This window comes from Vicugna pacos, chromosome 5 (assembly GCF_048564905.1).
Source record: "Vicugna pacos chromosome 5, VicPac4, whole genome shotgun sequence".
Lineage (NCBI taxonomy): Eukaryota > Metazoa > Chordata > Mammalia > Artiodactyla > Camelidae > Vicugna > Vicugna pacos.
The window spans coordinates 49,601,243-49,618,199 of NC_132991.1; the positions used below are offsets into that span (position 1 = coordinate 49,601,243).

At 38.9% G+C, this 16,957-nt stretch overlaps 1 protein-coding gene across 4 annotated transcripts in view; it reads left to right on the plus strand.

Moving 5' to 3' along the window:
- OSBPL6 (oxysterol binding protein like 6) overlaps positions 1-16,957 on the plus strand; it is a 183,437-nt gene that overhangs the window by 137,662 nt on the left and 28,818 nt on the right. For 2 of the 4 annotated variants that reach the window (XM_072961219.1, XM_072961221.1), the window contains exons 10-12: positions 5,884-5,987; positions 10,983-11,057; positions 16,359-16,524. In XM_072961219.1, coding sequence (XP_072817320.1) covers positions 5,884-5,987; positions 10,983-11,057; positions 16,359-16,524 — 345 coding nt within the window. Of the gene's footprint in view, positions 1-5,883; positions 5,988-6,563; positions 6,657-10,982; positions 11,058-16,358; positions 16,525-16,957 lie in introns of all 4 variants that reach the window. The other 2 variants (XM_015244385.3, XM_072961220.1) reach the window with 2 other exon arrangements.

The following is a 16,957-nucleotide window of genomic DNA, read 5'->3' on the forward strand; positions in this document are numbered from 1 at the left end:
TCCCCAGTTACCTGGTAGTGGTGTTCCGCCAGGAATCGGTTATTAAATCTTCTGCACTAATACACGATTCCTTCGCTGCACCATCTCTGAGCCTCTTAATCTGCAGAAACTTTCTTCTTTCTTGTGATTAGCCTGAGCCCATTCGTCCAAACTGGATCTGCAGACCATTTCCACTCTGTGAGACAGTTTTCATTTGACCTTCAAAAATGAAAAAAGAAAACCAACGATATAACAAGTATTTAATAAGGCTAGGTTTAATTTTAAAAGTTATTTTGAGATGATGTTCGGCCTTATTTTAAAAAACACTTTCTTTTTTTCTATTTTTTTTGAGGGGGTATGCAATTAGGTTGATTGGTTGGTTGGTTGGTTGATTGATTTAAATGGAGGTGCTAGGGATTGAACCCAGGACCTTGTGTATGCTAAGCACACACTCTACCACTGAGCTATACCCACCCCCACCCTGGGTGTAACTTTTTTAATATTAAAATTTTTTTCTTTTATGAAACTATGGTGAAAGGATATGTTAGACTATTTTATGTCCTTGCTTAGAAAAGTTGAAATTTGGCTATCTGTGTTCATGCCCCAACCAATTTTTCTTGCTCTACACATACATGAACTCAGTCAGCAACATTTTTATTAGCTGTCTTCACATCTCAAACTCAATGTTTATGTGAAAATATGGTTTTAAGGGAGCCATTATATTCATAAAGTGTGTCCAGCTGACATCCCATTAAAAGGATCTTACTTGGATACATTCACAAAACGCATAGACTTTACTTTGACTTTAATAGACTCAGGTTGGGAAAAGAAGCTGAGCTTCACTCCCTGGAACACTGTAGGCTTGCCTCAGTGCTCACTCTGGACAGTTCAGCCTCTCCTCTAGTTTCTGCCGTTTCACACATGCTTGTGGCATTTAACGTGGCCACCTCCATTGTTGAAAAGATTGACACAGTCTACTGGGACAGAATCTATTCATCTGATAAAAATAAATAGACATTGACTTTGATGCCAAGAAGCCCCTGGCTGCTGGGGATGTATTTGTCGCCCTGTGTGCTTCAGAATCCTCTGTGGCCCATCCCTGGGCCCTCTCCCCAGTCTCGGGGTGGTCCTCCTGCCCCCCATCCTGACTGCTCTGCCTGTGTCCTCTGTCCTGCCATTCTGTTCTCCTTCAGGATTTAGTGCGATAATGAAACAACCGAAGTCTTTCCCGCTTCACTCATTCCTGCCCCAGCCTGCAGACTCCAGCTTCTCACCCATAATTTTACTTTGCCTTTTTCGTTCTATGGAAAAAGCATTCTTGGCAGCAGGAGGCCATCTGATTTATGCTGTGTTCTCAAGCCTCATCCTCTGACCCGCCCTGCAAGACTTTCTCTAATGAACCTCGTCTTTTAGGCCCCGTGAAGTTTTCCTTTTTCTTTGACTGCTCCTCCTCTGCTTCACTGGGATTCCCTTCTGGGCAGCCTTGGTTGTGGGGGTGATCAAGATTCAGTCTTTGCTTTTAGTTTCAGTAATAGTAATGAGAGTCAGAGCTGGAGCTTGATCGTGACCAACTTGATCCTAATGACTGTGCTCTGTACTTTGGAGATGATAGGCATGCTTAGAGTTTCAACTGCAATCTCTCTTTTGATGATAACAGTGGTGACGGTGGTGGTGGTAGTGGTGGTAATGATAATGATGATGGTGGTGGTGGTAGTGGCAGTGGCTGTGGGGGAAGTTAATAGGTACTGCAGACTTCCTGTGCAGCAGGCACTATTCTAGGTGTTTTATATGCATCAACTCATTCAATCCTTCCAACTCCATTTTGCAGGTGAGAAAACTTAGGTACAGAGAAGTTAGCTCACTTTGACCAAGTTCACACAGCCAGTCATGGTGAAGGTGGGATTCAAATTTAGGCGGTCTTACCATATGCACCACATTTCTCTCAAAAAGGCTGGAAACTCTTTAAATCTCAGACCTCTGTATCCCACCTGTGCTGTAGTCCCACCCTCTCCCTTGCTGTTGACCCTTCTCCACACTCTGTCACACGCTCTTCTCAGCCTGTCTAAAATCAGACTCTCTGTCTCCTCCATGAAAATGCTCCCAGCTCCTGGACTTCCCTGTTTCTGTCAGTACTGCTGTCATACCCCTCCTGAAACCTCAGGGTAGTCTTTAACCCACTCAGCCTGTTCATCCAGCTGAGACTGAGCTCTGTCATTTCTTTGAAGACTTCCCCTGTCTCCCCTCCCCCTCACCTCCCCTTCCTCTGAAATTCCATTTCCGATGTCCTAACTCAGGCCCACCCTTTGCCCAGCCTCTGATTGCTACCCTCACTCTCAGTCTCCTGCTGTGTGGCTCCATTGTTTCAGAGGCTCCTGGGACATTACTGTTCTTGAACATGTTTGCAGCCGGTGCCAGCATTGAGCAGGCATTATCCCACTGCCCTCGGTTATGAGACGTAGGTATTACTCCTGTCCCCACTTTGCAGATGAGGAAAGTGAAATGCATGGAGGCTGAGGAATCTGCCCAAGACTGATTGCATAGCTGCCATGGTGGAGAGGCTGGGAGTCCAGCTAATCTACATTTGACTAACTTCAGAGCCAATTCTTTGTTCACTACAAATAATATTCGCTCAAGACCACTATTTCTTAAAATAACTTTTTGCAAAAATCCCTTCAAGTGGTCTTTCATGAGCTTTTGGGCTCTAGTCCAGACTACTTGGCCGGGCACTTAACATTCAGCTTTCAGCTCTCTGTCCCTGCCTGCCCTTTCAACCTTGCTGTCATAGGCCCATCTAAACTTATTTGCTATTTCCTGAACATACTTGCATATTCCTGCCTCCATGCTTTTGCATAAGCTGTTCTTCCCAACCTGCAGTGCCCTCTCTGCCCTTCTCCACCTTCCTATTTTGCTGACTCCTTGTCATCAATCCTCCAGACCCACAAAAGTTTCTTCTGTCTCTTTTAAGTCTGCTCTGATGACCTCAAACCACAGTAACTGTTCATTTCCTAAACTCCCACAGCACTTTTTTTGGTCTATCCCTATCATTTCATAGAGTCTACAATATTGAGGTTGGTTGCATTTCAGAAGTTCATTATATAGCATCCTCTTGAACCCATAATATATCACATTTATAGTTCTAATACTTAGAGAGAATAGCTATTCATAGATCTGGACTTCTCTCAAACCAGATCTTCTCAAATATGTAAGGGAATTGCTTGGCTCTTGGAGAATGTTTTTTTCCCGTAGAAACAAAACATTAAGCTAATAATCTATATGCTATCCTTATGTACCAGTATATGCCATCATTAAAGATGGATACATATAGTTCAACATATAGATTATTGTGTAATTGTTTTAAACCAGAATGTAAATTCCGTGAATCTTACTTGATTGCTGCATTCCCTGTGCTTAGAACTGTGCTGGGCGCATAATGTCTTCCCAATCAGTGGTACCTAAATGAAATAGTAAATGGATATTTTTAAATATACCTTAATTTATTTTATCATTCCACAGTTGGGTCACATGTTTCTTTTTGGAACAAGGTAGAGATGTTGAGAAAATAAGTAAACTGCTAGATACTTAAGTTTTTAATTTTTTACTATTATAAACTATCTCAGGAGTCCTTTCTTGGCATAATTTTCCCTTTTTCCCAGATTCTGAAATTAGATTTAATCTTAATTTATTGAAATTCTAGAGATTTATTTTTTTAAAGATGTTTTTATTGTCTTGGGCAAATCTTTGTATTCCTTACACCCAGCTGTACACTTAGGCGAGCGGTGAAATTCAGCCGAGGATTTCTTCCATATTTTAAATGATAGAAATGTCAAGGCATGGTGTGGCTTGTTCCACGTTACAGTCCCAGAAGGATTATTAAGCCTAGTGCAATTAATACTCCATGAAGACGATTTCTGGTTTGCAAAGAATTGTCTTGTCCCCCATTCAGTTGCTACTTCCGTCGGGAAGGTAAGAGGGTGGCTGGTACTGTTACCACTCGAGCATACTGCAGCTGAGAAATGTACAGTAAATCAACACTTCCCGACTCCTAGTTTTGGGTGATTTTACCTTGAATTGAGTTCATTTATCAAGTTCTCTTTCCATTCTGTTAGAAAGGGTTTTAAGCCCCATTTCTAGATTTCTGTGCTACACTACAGGTACCATTTGTGTAGGATAATCACAATTATTAAGAAGTATGAATGTAATATTTACTGGATAGAAGGCTCAGTGGGTAGGTAATGTTAGACAATGTCCCTCCCAGCACAATGCTTGTGATGTAGTTTTGTTCTTTAAAAGGCCAGTTAAAATATAGGTCTCTTCAGCCATCTCCTTTCTCCTTTTCCTTCTAACCCCTCCCTTCCAATTGGCATTGTTTTCTCCCTCATTCCTTCCTTCCCTTTTGTCGTCTGTATTTCCACCCTTCCAAGCCACTCACCTTATTTTCTCTGTGGGGGAAATGAGAAGAGTACAAACGTGCTGCCTCCCCTGCAAAGGGGGTTGGTGGCGGAAGGGCACCAGCCGCCTTAGCACTTTCTTCCACCACCTCCACTGGGTGATTTCCTCTCTTAAGGAATTCAAAGGCCACTGATGGCCCAGAGTTCCCTGGAAGATCAACAGCCGCACTTGAGCAGCCACCCAGTCTCCACCCTAAGGCAGATGCTGCCAAGAGAAGGGACCTGGAAGAGACCTGGACCCAATGTATTGCTGCTGCCCTCCTCTCTGTCAAGTGTGCAGAGATCCTGAGTCCTGATAAAGACCCTCATAGCAGTTAGCCATCTATTTTATTTTATATGCAGCAAAAAACCCACCAAAAATGTCAAAAATCCCCAAACACAACTATCTATGCTTTTTGACCCAGCTAATCCTTAGCTGCAACCTAACAGTGATATTTTGTTGCCTGTACCGTATCCGTAACAATTCAGACCTTTGAGATTTAATGAGAAACAGAGATAATATAATTGAAATTTTTACCAACTGGCTACAAAAATAGGAAAAACCACTTTATGATATAACAGATTCATAGACGTGCCCTATTGCAGTCTCTACTAAACAGTACACATGTAAAAGTTATCACATAACTGGGAGCCATGTTGTAAATATGATAATAATTAATTAATAATTAAAATAATGAATATGTAATACTAAAACTCAACATTCTTGACTGTAATTTCACAAAGTCAGTTTTTGAGTGGTATTTTTTTGGTATGCACATCTTTAAAAACTGTTTTCAAGTACACCTCCCAAAGTTGTTTTTTAGTTTAGAAGTCATTTCTTCGTTCTAAACAGAATGAAGAAACTCATTCAAGCAGAAGGAATTTCATACCCAAGTGATGCTGTTGCTGCTAGTCCAGGGAACACACTTTGAGAATATCTGATTTTGTTTAGTATGTCTCTAATAGATTTTAAAGAAATCACTGCAACATTGTTAGTGAGCTCAATTACAGATAAATATGTTCATCTTGACTTTGATCTTATTTTTCTGAACTTGACTTTGACTCCACCCAAATTCCAGGCAGCCACCTTGTAAACTATTTTAGGAGCAGGCAGACAGGTTTCTAATAACAAAACCATACAACTGCTGAAGTTCTCTTGAGGGTGCTTCTAAGGTGACAGAGGCCTCTTCAGCAGGAAAATGGGCACATCCAATTTCACTGAGACTTTAATGACTCTCTACACTAATAACTGTTCATTTGTAAGAGTGGGCTTTAAAGTAATTCAATAAATAATCAGTGATTTTATGGTTCTAAACCAGAGAAGGGTCTGTTCTCTTTGATTTGTCAGTATCATTGTTCTGTAAACATGCATCTTCCTGATCTATGCAAATACATAATTTGGATAGACTACCTTATATTACCATCACCACCTCTCCCTGCCCAGTTCTAACATGTTCTTATTTCTGATTTGTATTAGACCTTGCACACTGCCAGTCAAACCTCGTGGAACTTAGCAAACTCCTGCAAAATTTGGAAATACTTCAGAGAACTCAGTCAGCACCTAACTTTACTGACATGCAGGTAAACATATTATTGCTGCTGGTCAAAGGACCTTAAGATATTCACTCAGAAGTTTTACTGGATTGTTCTGTGAATATATAAGGTAACGTTTAAAGGACAATAACTACAGCACAGATTAATTTATATTCTGGAGTTATTCTTAATGTTTTTGAATCTTGATGTCATTGTGTTAATTAAGATGTCTTTTTGAAATGTCTTACATTGAAATACAAACTAACTCCAGTAAGTAAATATCTGAGTCATTCTTCCACGTTTGTGTTGTGTTAGAAATAATAGTTGTGAAGCTATAAGTTAGATCCTCTCAGAATTATTACTGTCTTTTCATGTAGGAAAAATGCTAAAGATCTCTATTCCTGTTTTCATTTTGTATAGCAGAAAAATATGTTTTATGATTAAGTTTTTGTCTCTGCTTTTAATGCCCACTGTGCATCAGTTATGCCTTTATCTCCTGGCCAGTTTGCTTTAGGCGTCTAACAATGATTCTTTACTAACTTGCTGTGCTCTCTTTGTCTATGCCTGTATCGTCTGTGTTAACTTAAAAATACTTTGTTGCTTTTAACTGTTTGTGTAACATAGGCTAACTGTGTAGATATTTCAAAGAAAGACAAGCGGGTCACAAGACGATGGAGAACAAAAAGTGTCAGCAAAGACACAAAAATACAACTGCAGGTACAGACTTTACTTTTCCTTCATTCATATTTTTATATATTTTTAATATGCTAGTCTTTATATATCATCAGTTCATAGAAGTTAAAAAGTTTAAAGCAGCTTATAACTACTTTGAAGCTAGTGCTTTTCAGAGTGAGTTATATTATCTAAAATAGCAAGAAATCTATTCTTATTCTGGCAGGAGTAAAAAAGAATTTAAAAGAGAAGTTAAAATTATGTAATATGGCTGCAAAGTGGCATTTTCATTCTCAGTTATGGTCTCTGGACCATTAAACATATTTTAACAAAAAGTCACCTTAAAAATTTATACTGAAAATCAAATGGGTTGTAATGAACATTCATTTATAAATACTAGATTTTAAAAGAGCCTTTTATGTATTAACTTTGTCCAAACTTGTATCTATCAATAAGTGACGATTGCAATAAGCTGGAAATTAACAAACTTGGGTTCTAGTCTAATCACTGTGATTTCCTGGCAGTATAATCTCATGCATTTCTGTTAAATTTTCTGGACTTCCATTAGCTGCTGGGTAAAGTGATGATAGTTGACTTAATGATCTCTGAGTTCCCTTTCAACTCTAAAATTCTATGCTTCTACAAAAATAGATACTATTGGCCATCAACAATCACTTAAAATCTCAACTGAATTCTTAATGGCTCCTAATAAATTTTCTTGAAATTCATTTTGAATTAGCTATTTAGTTGAATGAATAGTTTTAAATTTTTAAATTAAGATCCTCTTATCACATTACATTGCAATGATATGAAATATGGTAAATGCCTAAAACCTTTTATGTCAAAATTCATGCTACTTTCAGATCTTTAAACTAGAATTTCTTCTACTCCAATCCTAGCTTTGTATTATAAATAACTCTTCCCTGCATAATCAAAATTAGACTTATGATTTTGCATTTCTTTTTATTACACTATAAATCAATCTATATTCTAATACAAAGGTAGTAAAGGAACTGCTTTTTAGAATTCTTCAGTGTCTTTTAAGTAAGAATAATAATTCTTCCTTAATTCCGATTTTATTGGTAACATTCTTTGTGTTGTAATTCTGAATGTGTAAATAACAAACTGTTGCTTTGCTGGCTAATCTGCTGTATTTGAAAATAAATTTTCACAAGAATTAAAGATCCATGGTTTTTTATTTAGAATATCCACATTCTATGAACACAATTTTTTGTGGTCTTTTGTTCAGTATGTGCTTGTGTGTTTTTCCTTCTATTCAGAAAATTAATACTGTAGAGATAGATGTGCCAGATGACTTCACAAGAAAATTACCTAAAATTGCTTTTGGCGGTTTCATGTCTTTTGAGTGTGTGATTGTCTAGTTTTGTGAGTTTTGAGTTTTTTGTTTTTAAGCATGGAATCTATGGTTATCATAGCCAGGAAAAAAGAACCATTATAAGCAAAATAATTGAAGAAGGCCAGCATCATAAGAACATACACATTTGTGGATAGATATCAATTCAATCTTGTTTTTATAAGATATGGGTAAACAGATTCCCATTCACAGCTGTGGTCTGGAGCAGGTTCGTCCTCAGTGAGTCTGAGTGAGTGCCCCTGGCTGCTCTGCTGTGGTAGCAAGGCCCACTGTGGCCTCCATATCGCTCAGGTTTTTTTTTGAAGGAAACAGAATGCAACTCTGAATAGCCCTCCTAGTTACTGTGCTTTTCAGCGTGCGGAGAGTTTATGAAAATCTTTTCAGTCATCAAAAGACATTGCTAAAAAAGCAGGGAAATAGGCTTCATTGATCTTCCTGTCACATTTTTGGATGGTTTGTTTGTTCTTACATTTTTGTTTATGCTATTTTGCCTTGTTTTTGTATTGCCAGGGAGTAACAAAATGGCCCTTGTGATTCTGGTTTAATTATTTGGGGGGAAATTGAAATCATCTCATCCCCACACTCAAAGAAAACATTAAACTTTCTAAAGTAGGAGATTTAGTTCCAACTTCAATGGAAACAACTAGCCTGAGAGGTGGCAATAAGCTATTAATCATTCCCAGAGAAACCTTACTTGCACTTGAACTGGCCAGACAAAGGATCATAGGGTGAATGCTGCAGAATTTAGTACCATCCCTAGACTAACAACCCAAACCAACATGCCTTCCAGGATCCCTCAGGATGCCCATTCTCTACCACTGCGAAGTCACTTGAAGTTTCTTCAGCACGCACTCTTGGCTGGGGAACTATAAAACCAGCCAGTGATGACTGTGACTGCTCTAAACATTATCAGTATTTTACCCACAGAAAGGCATAGCATTTGTTTTTACTGTAGTAGATTAAACATACCCACCACCTTCTCCCTAAGGCACAGGTTTTCCCTCCTGCTTTAAATGTTTCTTGACCATTAGAATCCCATCTCATGGTGCTCAGTATTCGTTTTGAGCCCATAATCATTTCATTACTTGAACCACTTTCTCGGATGGTCATTGTTGTGGCCAACTGGAGAGACTTTTTGTAGTAAATGGCTTATTTTTCATCCCCTCTCTAGTCTGGAACTTTTAGTCCACCAGCCATGTGTGAAGGGACCTAGACTGTCTGGTGGTGGTCATGGTGGTTATTGTCACTGCTGCTGTTATTGTGGGTGTTGTTTTATTGAACTTCGTATTCAGCATTCCGTAGAGTTATAATTTTGAAATAATTATAAAATAGATCATTTTAAAAATTGACCTTAGGGAAGTAGAAATGATGAGCATGTTATACTGGATGTTTCATTGCTTATTTTCACCTGAGTTAGATTATGATGTTGATTTGAATGTGAAGGTTAAATTTTGGACCCATATGGCCATATTTCTACTAAAAGCTACTGGGAAGCTAGCTCAGGAATCCATTGTGTAATTCACTGAAGGCAACAGTTGTCCTAGAAGGCTCTGTGGAATTACCTTTCAGAAAAAATACTTCCTGTGTCCCCAGCTTCAAATTTCTGGTTCTGATAAACAATCTCAGTATCACTATTATGCAGAAACAATTTGGTTATGTTTTAAATGAGGTAGAGGAGGGCAGGAAGAGAATGATTTTATAAGGATTGCTACAAAAGAGACTGCGGCTAAACTTCCTATGTTGCTAGTAGCATGAATTAAATACTAGATCCCTGAGTATTGGAGAGAATGAGGACTAGTAGTCAGTATGGGATAGCAGATAACTGAGCTGATGTCATTCATGTGTAGCTAACCTAGATCTCACAGAAGCTCAGATTACACTGAGGGGTAAAAATAGTTCTTTCTCCTTTTTTTTTTTTTCTGCATTAGACATAAAGGGATTTTGTATAGAAAACATTTTGTGTAAAACAGGTTATCTATGTATGTGTGTTTGTGTGTAATAAACATATTCATATATGTACACAGAAGATTTATGAAGGTGGAAGATAAATGTGAATGTAATTTGGAAAATTTAAAGAGGATTAGAGATATAAGAATTTAAACTATTTCTCTTGTTTTGAAAAGATTAACACAGCTATGCTGTTGGGTTTTTTTCCCCCCTCAGACAGGATTGTTAGGTGACTCTTAGTTTCAGTTAATTGGAACTGAGATTATTGCTCACAGCCTTGAAGAGTTAGGGTTTGTCAAGTGCAGGCAAAGTTGAATTGATTAGAAGGAAATGTTATTATCCCTTAATCCTGTCCACCAAAAAAGAGAAAGAAAGGAATCTCTAGAATTCTTCTACTGGTTTATGCATAGGTACACATCACTAAATGAAACTTACGCTTTCAAATTTCCATAGTTGAGTTTTGTAGGTGTTATTCCAACACACTGTGGACATTGAGACTGGCTTCCTCCTTGGAAAATTCTTCAACCTGAAAAAATCCCAACACCATTCTTAATATTGAATCCCAGAGACTTTATAGTAGGAGAAAAAATGGGGAGTTGGACTCTCATTACAACCTGTTTGTTTTAGCCTCTGTGCATTGTTTATTTAATCACTTGTTCCTGAACTTATTTTTTTCTTTGCTTCCATTTATTGACTGCCTTTCAACTTCATATAACATGGCATTGCATGAATAAAAGAGTATGTACATTTATTTTACCTTGAAATGGTAAGCTGTTCATCAATTCATAACTTCCCATCTCCTATTAGGGTAAGGCCTATATTCAGCGAATAAATTTAAGTGTTTGGGTGTTCTGTCGTGAGAATGATAAATTTCTCTCACCACACGAATACCCCTTCGAGCTTTTCAATGCTAAGATTGAGCAAAAATCAACTTCAGTTAAAAATTCTCCCTCTCCCTTGTCTGATTATCTTTCATCCTCCCATCTCCTGTCCTCTCCCTCCCCCACCCCATGTTTTCTCCTCCCTCCTCTTCTCTCATTCACTGTCAGGAAGGGCCATCTGCGAAGGGCCAGTTCAGCACAACTCGGCGCCGGCAGAGGCTAGCAGCAGCAGTGGCTACAACAGTGAGTGGATTTCAATCTCAAGTGGACCTTTCATAAGAATGAGAAACTGTGTGCTAGCGTCACCTCCCCTATTCCGAGGGTGCCACTCCCATGCAGTGGCCTCAGCCGTCGCCCTCTCCCGTGTTGGCGTAGCTCTCGCATGCTCCCTGGCTGTCTTTGCATGGCAGGCGGCACACACGGTATTCAAGTTTGCGATGGAAAACTCTTAGTAATTCAGAGCTCAACTCTACTGTCAGTGTAAGACACAATTTAAGTTCAAGGCTGCGAAACTGAGGTGTGAGATTTCCTTAAAGGATACTGGTTTGGTTTGGTTTGGTTTGTTTGGGGGTCTTTTTTGGGTTGTTTTTTGTTGTTTTTTTTTTTTTTTTGCCATACTGATTTAAAACCTTTGTTAACTGATTTCTGTTTTTCTAAGAAAAGTCATGTTACTACAGACATAAATTGTGCTTTTTTTTGTAGCAGTGTGACTATTTGAAAAGGATGTGAGAATAAAGAAGTGAGAGGATAAGAAAAGGTGAATTTTGATGTCATCTCTCAATGGCTACCCAAATTTATACTCAGCAAAGGAAAATTGTTTTCTGGAGAGAATATTGAGGTGAAAAATAAGGAGAAAACCATAAAGTTAAATGGTGTTTAATTCACATCTAGATATTGGCTTGGTATTTTCTTAAGAGATAATAGGATGGATTTTAGGAGGATGGAGGAAGTATGAGATAGATACGGCAAATAACCAAAACTTCAAATTGGTTAAGGTACTTAGAGTAATGAGCTGTCCATGGTGAATGTGAAATAGAGTATGTCAATATAAGAACCTTATGCTGGATAAAAGTAAATTATAATATTTGCTTAATCATAACATCCTGTCAACTTTTAAATACAGAGTTCATAGCAAACAGAGACATTAGTTTGTTGGCTATTAGAGAATTTTTCCTGAATTATAACAGTCTTACTTCTGCTGATGGTGGAATGTATTTTAAGACTAAAACTGCTGACAAATATGAAAAGATTTTGGTTGCATTGTTGGAGAATGGATACTAAAGTGAGGACTGTTGGTTTTCCACTTTAGGATTAGTGACTGACTCTTGCTTTATATCTGGGTACTTAGCTGAATTGTTTCAGACAGAATTGATTTTGATTATGGAATGAACCAGTGACTTGGAATTTATTAGGGGACTGACTGACTCTTAAACTCAGTTTTGTGAACATTTGAACAAACCAATTTTTGAAACTGATTTCATGGTTAATGTCTATCTTATGCATCTATTAAAATGCAAATGAATTAATTATGTTATACTGATATGGTAACAGATTCTGACAATAGATACATGTAAAATTAATTTTAAAATTCTTTTTTCTTTTTAAATTAGGTACTGGGAATTAAACCCTGGCCTCATGCATGCTAAGCACACACTTTACCACTTAGCTACACCCTCTCCCCAGTTTTAAAATTCTTAAATGTAATCTTTCATTTAAAAAATTCAGAAATCCAAATGATTATTAGGGTGAGAACAATATCTCAGTATGGAAAGGAAAGGTCAATAATTTTATGAAAATGCTGTTTCTTTAAATAATGTACTTCTAGGATGGCATGCAGGGAAGTGATTGTGTTTCTTCTGTGCTCATTTTTTTAATTGCAGATACATATAGTGAATATAATAAAACTTGGATTAGAACCTATTAAATAGAACAGATCTATTTTTTTTAGTCAAGAGTACAAGCGAAAAGGCTTTTGAAAGATGGAGATATTGATGTTCACTTCCCCACAGGACAGCTGTGACCACAGAGGTTAAGAATAACTTAGAGCATCTAATGAGAAAAGCTGGCAACATTTAGTAATGTACTCAGGAATACCTAGAGGGAACAGTGACTCCAAACCCCCTAGGGTTTATGATTTTTTTAACTTTATACCAGAGCAAGACAGCATCTAGTAGGACCTTCCACTGGCTCCCTCGGCCCCTTGCCAACATCTCAGTGAGCTGTCACTGACGACTCAGCCTTCCTGTTTCTTTTAGTGCAGTGGTTCCCCTCAATTCCCTGTCCTTCCTCTTTTCAACACTGCAATTAGCCCACACATTTTGCACCTCTGCTATCCTGCTAGGTGCCCTTTTACCTGGAATGCTTCCAGATGACTTCAGTCACTTGTTCTCCTCACCCACTCAGGTGTCTAGGGCAGCTGAGATTGCTCCCAAAGAGAAGTACACCCGAGATGTTTCAGAGATTTATTCTCGTTGATTCTTAGTACTAGCATCAGTAATGGTCCACTTGCAACATCAGCCAGACCCAACAGAATAGGGGATTGGGAAAGAGAAACACTGGCCCTCCCCGTGGAAGAAGACGGAGAGTCCCAGTGCAACCAGCACACCACACCAGGATCCCCGCACCTGTAACGCAGAGTAACAGCAGCAGGACACTCTTCACAACAGCTCCCTGAGTGGTATACACTCAGTATCTGCCTTAGACCTCCTGTTGTGTGTTCGCTTTATCATTCATGTTTACCATTGCTAAATGTCTGTGCCAATAGTCCACTGTCAATCTGATTCCTCTTTTGACTGATTTACAGAGAGGTGATGAAAGCATCTCCTCACAGCCTGCTTCCAAACTGCAATTATTTTATGTTCCTGGATCAGGCTTACTCCCTGTCACAGGATTTCAAGGAAGCCTTGAATTTCCTTCCTGAGAAGGGTATAAAGCTACATTTTCAGTGTTGAAGTTTCTTGGGTACAAACATTAAGAGCTGTAGACAGCTCCCACTCCAGTCATCACCAACAGAGAACCTAGTTACCATTTAAATGTTGGAATCCCATGATACTCAAATTGATGAATAAAAAAACTGAATAAATAAGTCCCCAGGCTGCAGAGATATTCAATTAGAGTTAGATTAATACATCTCAATTTGCGTTCTCAATTTCATTTCATGAATTTTTCAATTAAAATGACCCATTCCATATACTTCTTTTAACAAAAAAAGATATCAGTATAAACATTTTCAGCTAGAAGTTTATAAAAATTAGTTTTCAATTTCCCAGGGAACTGTCTGATTGCAGTTTGAATAGAGCATTCCAAGTCCCTTTTCCTGTGGGTTAGATACAAAATCCTTTTTACTGCTTTAATTGCCGATTTAGACTTACATTATGTACAAAATACAAATTTGTAATATGTTTCTCTTCTTGGCGTCTGATTCCAACTATTAATAGAGAGGCGTTATCTCAGGGACAGTCTGGGTCCTTACTGGACATTCTGGGCCTCCACTGCTCATGGCCCCTCATTACCACCTCTCCCCCCAGCCTCCTCACCCACTCAGAGTAAGAGACCCTCCCCTGTGCCATGTCAGTCCTTGGAGTGTTCAGGGCACCTGGCTGCAGATAAAACCCTTTTCCATGATCCTCAAGACATTTCATTTCCTGTCACTGAACACCCACATTCCTTTTTCTGAAGTGTTTTTTAGTTCTTTGTATCTGGAAGCCATATCCTTAAACCTGAAAACTCCCTGATCTATCCATTTCCTCAGGTCACAGTCTCTCCCCATGACCTCCTAATTACCAACCTTTACGTGAATTCCCTGCTCCTAGAGGACCTTGGACTGACTGTTCTTTCTAGATTTAGCATTACCACAGCCAAGGTCAGAAGTTTTCTTTATCTGTCTTCAAATATTCTTCCATGTAAATCCTGTTCCTTTACAGATATCCTAAAAAACCTCAGTCATTGTTAGCACAAAGTTACCTGGACAAGATTCCAGCAATATTGAACCCAAGGACTCCATTTTCTCAAGTGGCTTATCTGTTATTTTTAAGTCTCTTCTCTGGAATAGCCAGAACTTCTGATCCTGATGAGATAAACAAGTTCGTGACATCTCCCAGCCGAGTGTAGCCAAGGTCCCCATGGAGAATGAGGTACTTCCTTTGATGACTCCAGATACCAAAAGCTTCAGATATTCTATAGTAACATGCTTAGCTTCTCTGAACATGCTCGCTGTCTTTCCCAGTAAGCCCTGGATATCTTTTGAGATAAATAACTCCATGCCAGGACAAATTCCATTCTAAGGACGCTTTCCAGTCTCAACAGCCCTCACACAGACCCACAGACTGCAGCTCAGGATAGATTTTTGGGATCTCCATCTCCTCCATCCTCCTCCCTCAGTGCAGACATATACTCGCTCGCTCCCTCTCTCCACCCCCCTCTCTTTTTCTGTTACAAGTTTTGAAGATAAATCAAAAAAATGAAAAAAGGAAGGGGTTCTGGCATACATTTAAATCAGGCGAGATATTGGTTCCTTCCTCCTCCACCATATTTTCTGTTAGATAGAGGGTGTGAATTATCTTTTAATTTATGCAAAATTCAGCTTGTGGAGGAGCCTAAGAGTGATTCTTGAAGATAATTGAATGCACATCTGTGCAGTAAGAATTAGGGGAGGTTACTGGTAATCTGATTTACAAGAGGAGTTGATATTCTCATTTTCCAAGAATGTTTGACTAACAGTATTTGTAATGGTCAGGTAAAACCTTCCAGAAGGAAAGGGAAAGGTACTGTGCCTCCACCCATCACAATCTTAGCCCAGATCCAGCCTGGGCAAGGAAGTACCTCTAGTATTTGGGAAAATCTATAGTAATATGACTTTTTTTACTTAATGCTTTTCCATATTGGCCAGTTCATAAGCCATATTCGTGTATAACAGTTATGTGTAACATACAAAGGTAAACTACAGTAATTTATATAATATATATATATTTCATTACAAATATATTTTGATAAATCAATTTCAAATTTAATTGTGAGTCCTTTAAACCGTTACTATATTTAGTATTAAACTGAGTTATGTTTTCTCTAATGGCATTGGAGCAAGTGAATCTTTCTGTATGTGTGCCTCTTGAATTTTCACCTGTTCAGTGAGTTCTTGCTCCAGGCTCAGAAAGAAGTAGGCATAAAAAGCCCTCTGATGTGAGTACCCAGACTTTGTAAGAGAATGTCAGCTGCGTCACAGCTCAGACTGCTTTCGGCCGGTACTGTTTCAGTGGGCTCAGAGCAGAAGCTTATCTGGGATTATGCCTTTTCTCCCTGTCATTGTGTAGTCATCTCTTCCTGTGACAGGAAAAAGCCAGGGAGTCAGTGGCAGCACTAAATCAGCTCTGGGAAACGAGACTCCTTCCTACCCCAGCCACCTGCAAAATAAATGAGTGCTGTCTCCAAGTGTGTCATCAGAGAGGACTCTATTATTGGGGAGAATGGAAGAGATCTTTTCTGTGTAAGAGAATGTGGAACAATGTGCTGTTTGCTGTTTAATAATTTGTGTCCTCCCCTTTTCAGGTTCCTTTCAGTGCTACCATGTCCCCGGTTCGCTTGCATTCCTCCAACCCCAACCTTTGTGCAGATATTGAATTTCAGACTCCCCCTAGCCACCTCACCGACCCTCTAGAAAGTTCAACGGATTATACAAAGCTTCAGGAAGAATTTTGTCTAATTGCACAAAAAGGTAACAACCAATGTAACGTGCCTTTCAGAGAAGCTCTCTTCTTTGATGGAAAAGTTGCCATGTATTTTCTTACCCGTGTCTGGGCGGTCATGGTAGAAAAATTAAATGATTTATACACTTGTTGGAGCTCTATAGACAAAATGAAGCAGGATGTGATGCTTGCCTCCTGGGAGAACGTGTATCATAGGGTTACAGTTCAGACTGAATAGAGAAGGTATCATTGAATGGAGAGAAAAGGCAGAAAGAAAGGGTTATTCTAGGCAGGCTGGCAGACACTATTACTCAGCATGTTTTTCATCATTTAATACATACTTGCACGTTAGCCTTTGCACGGGGAAAAAAAAGAAGAAATAGATTCTGTTTGAGTCTTTTTTTAAATTGAACAGCACTCACTGATTGTAGCTACAGTTGGTGGGTCAGGAGTTCAGGCTGG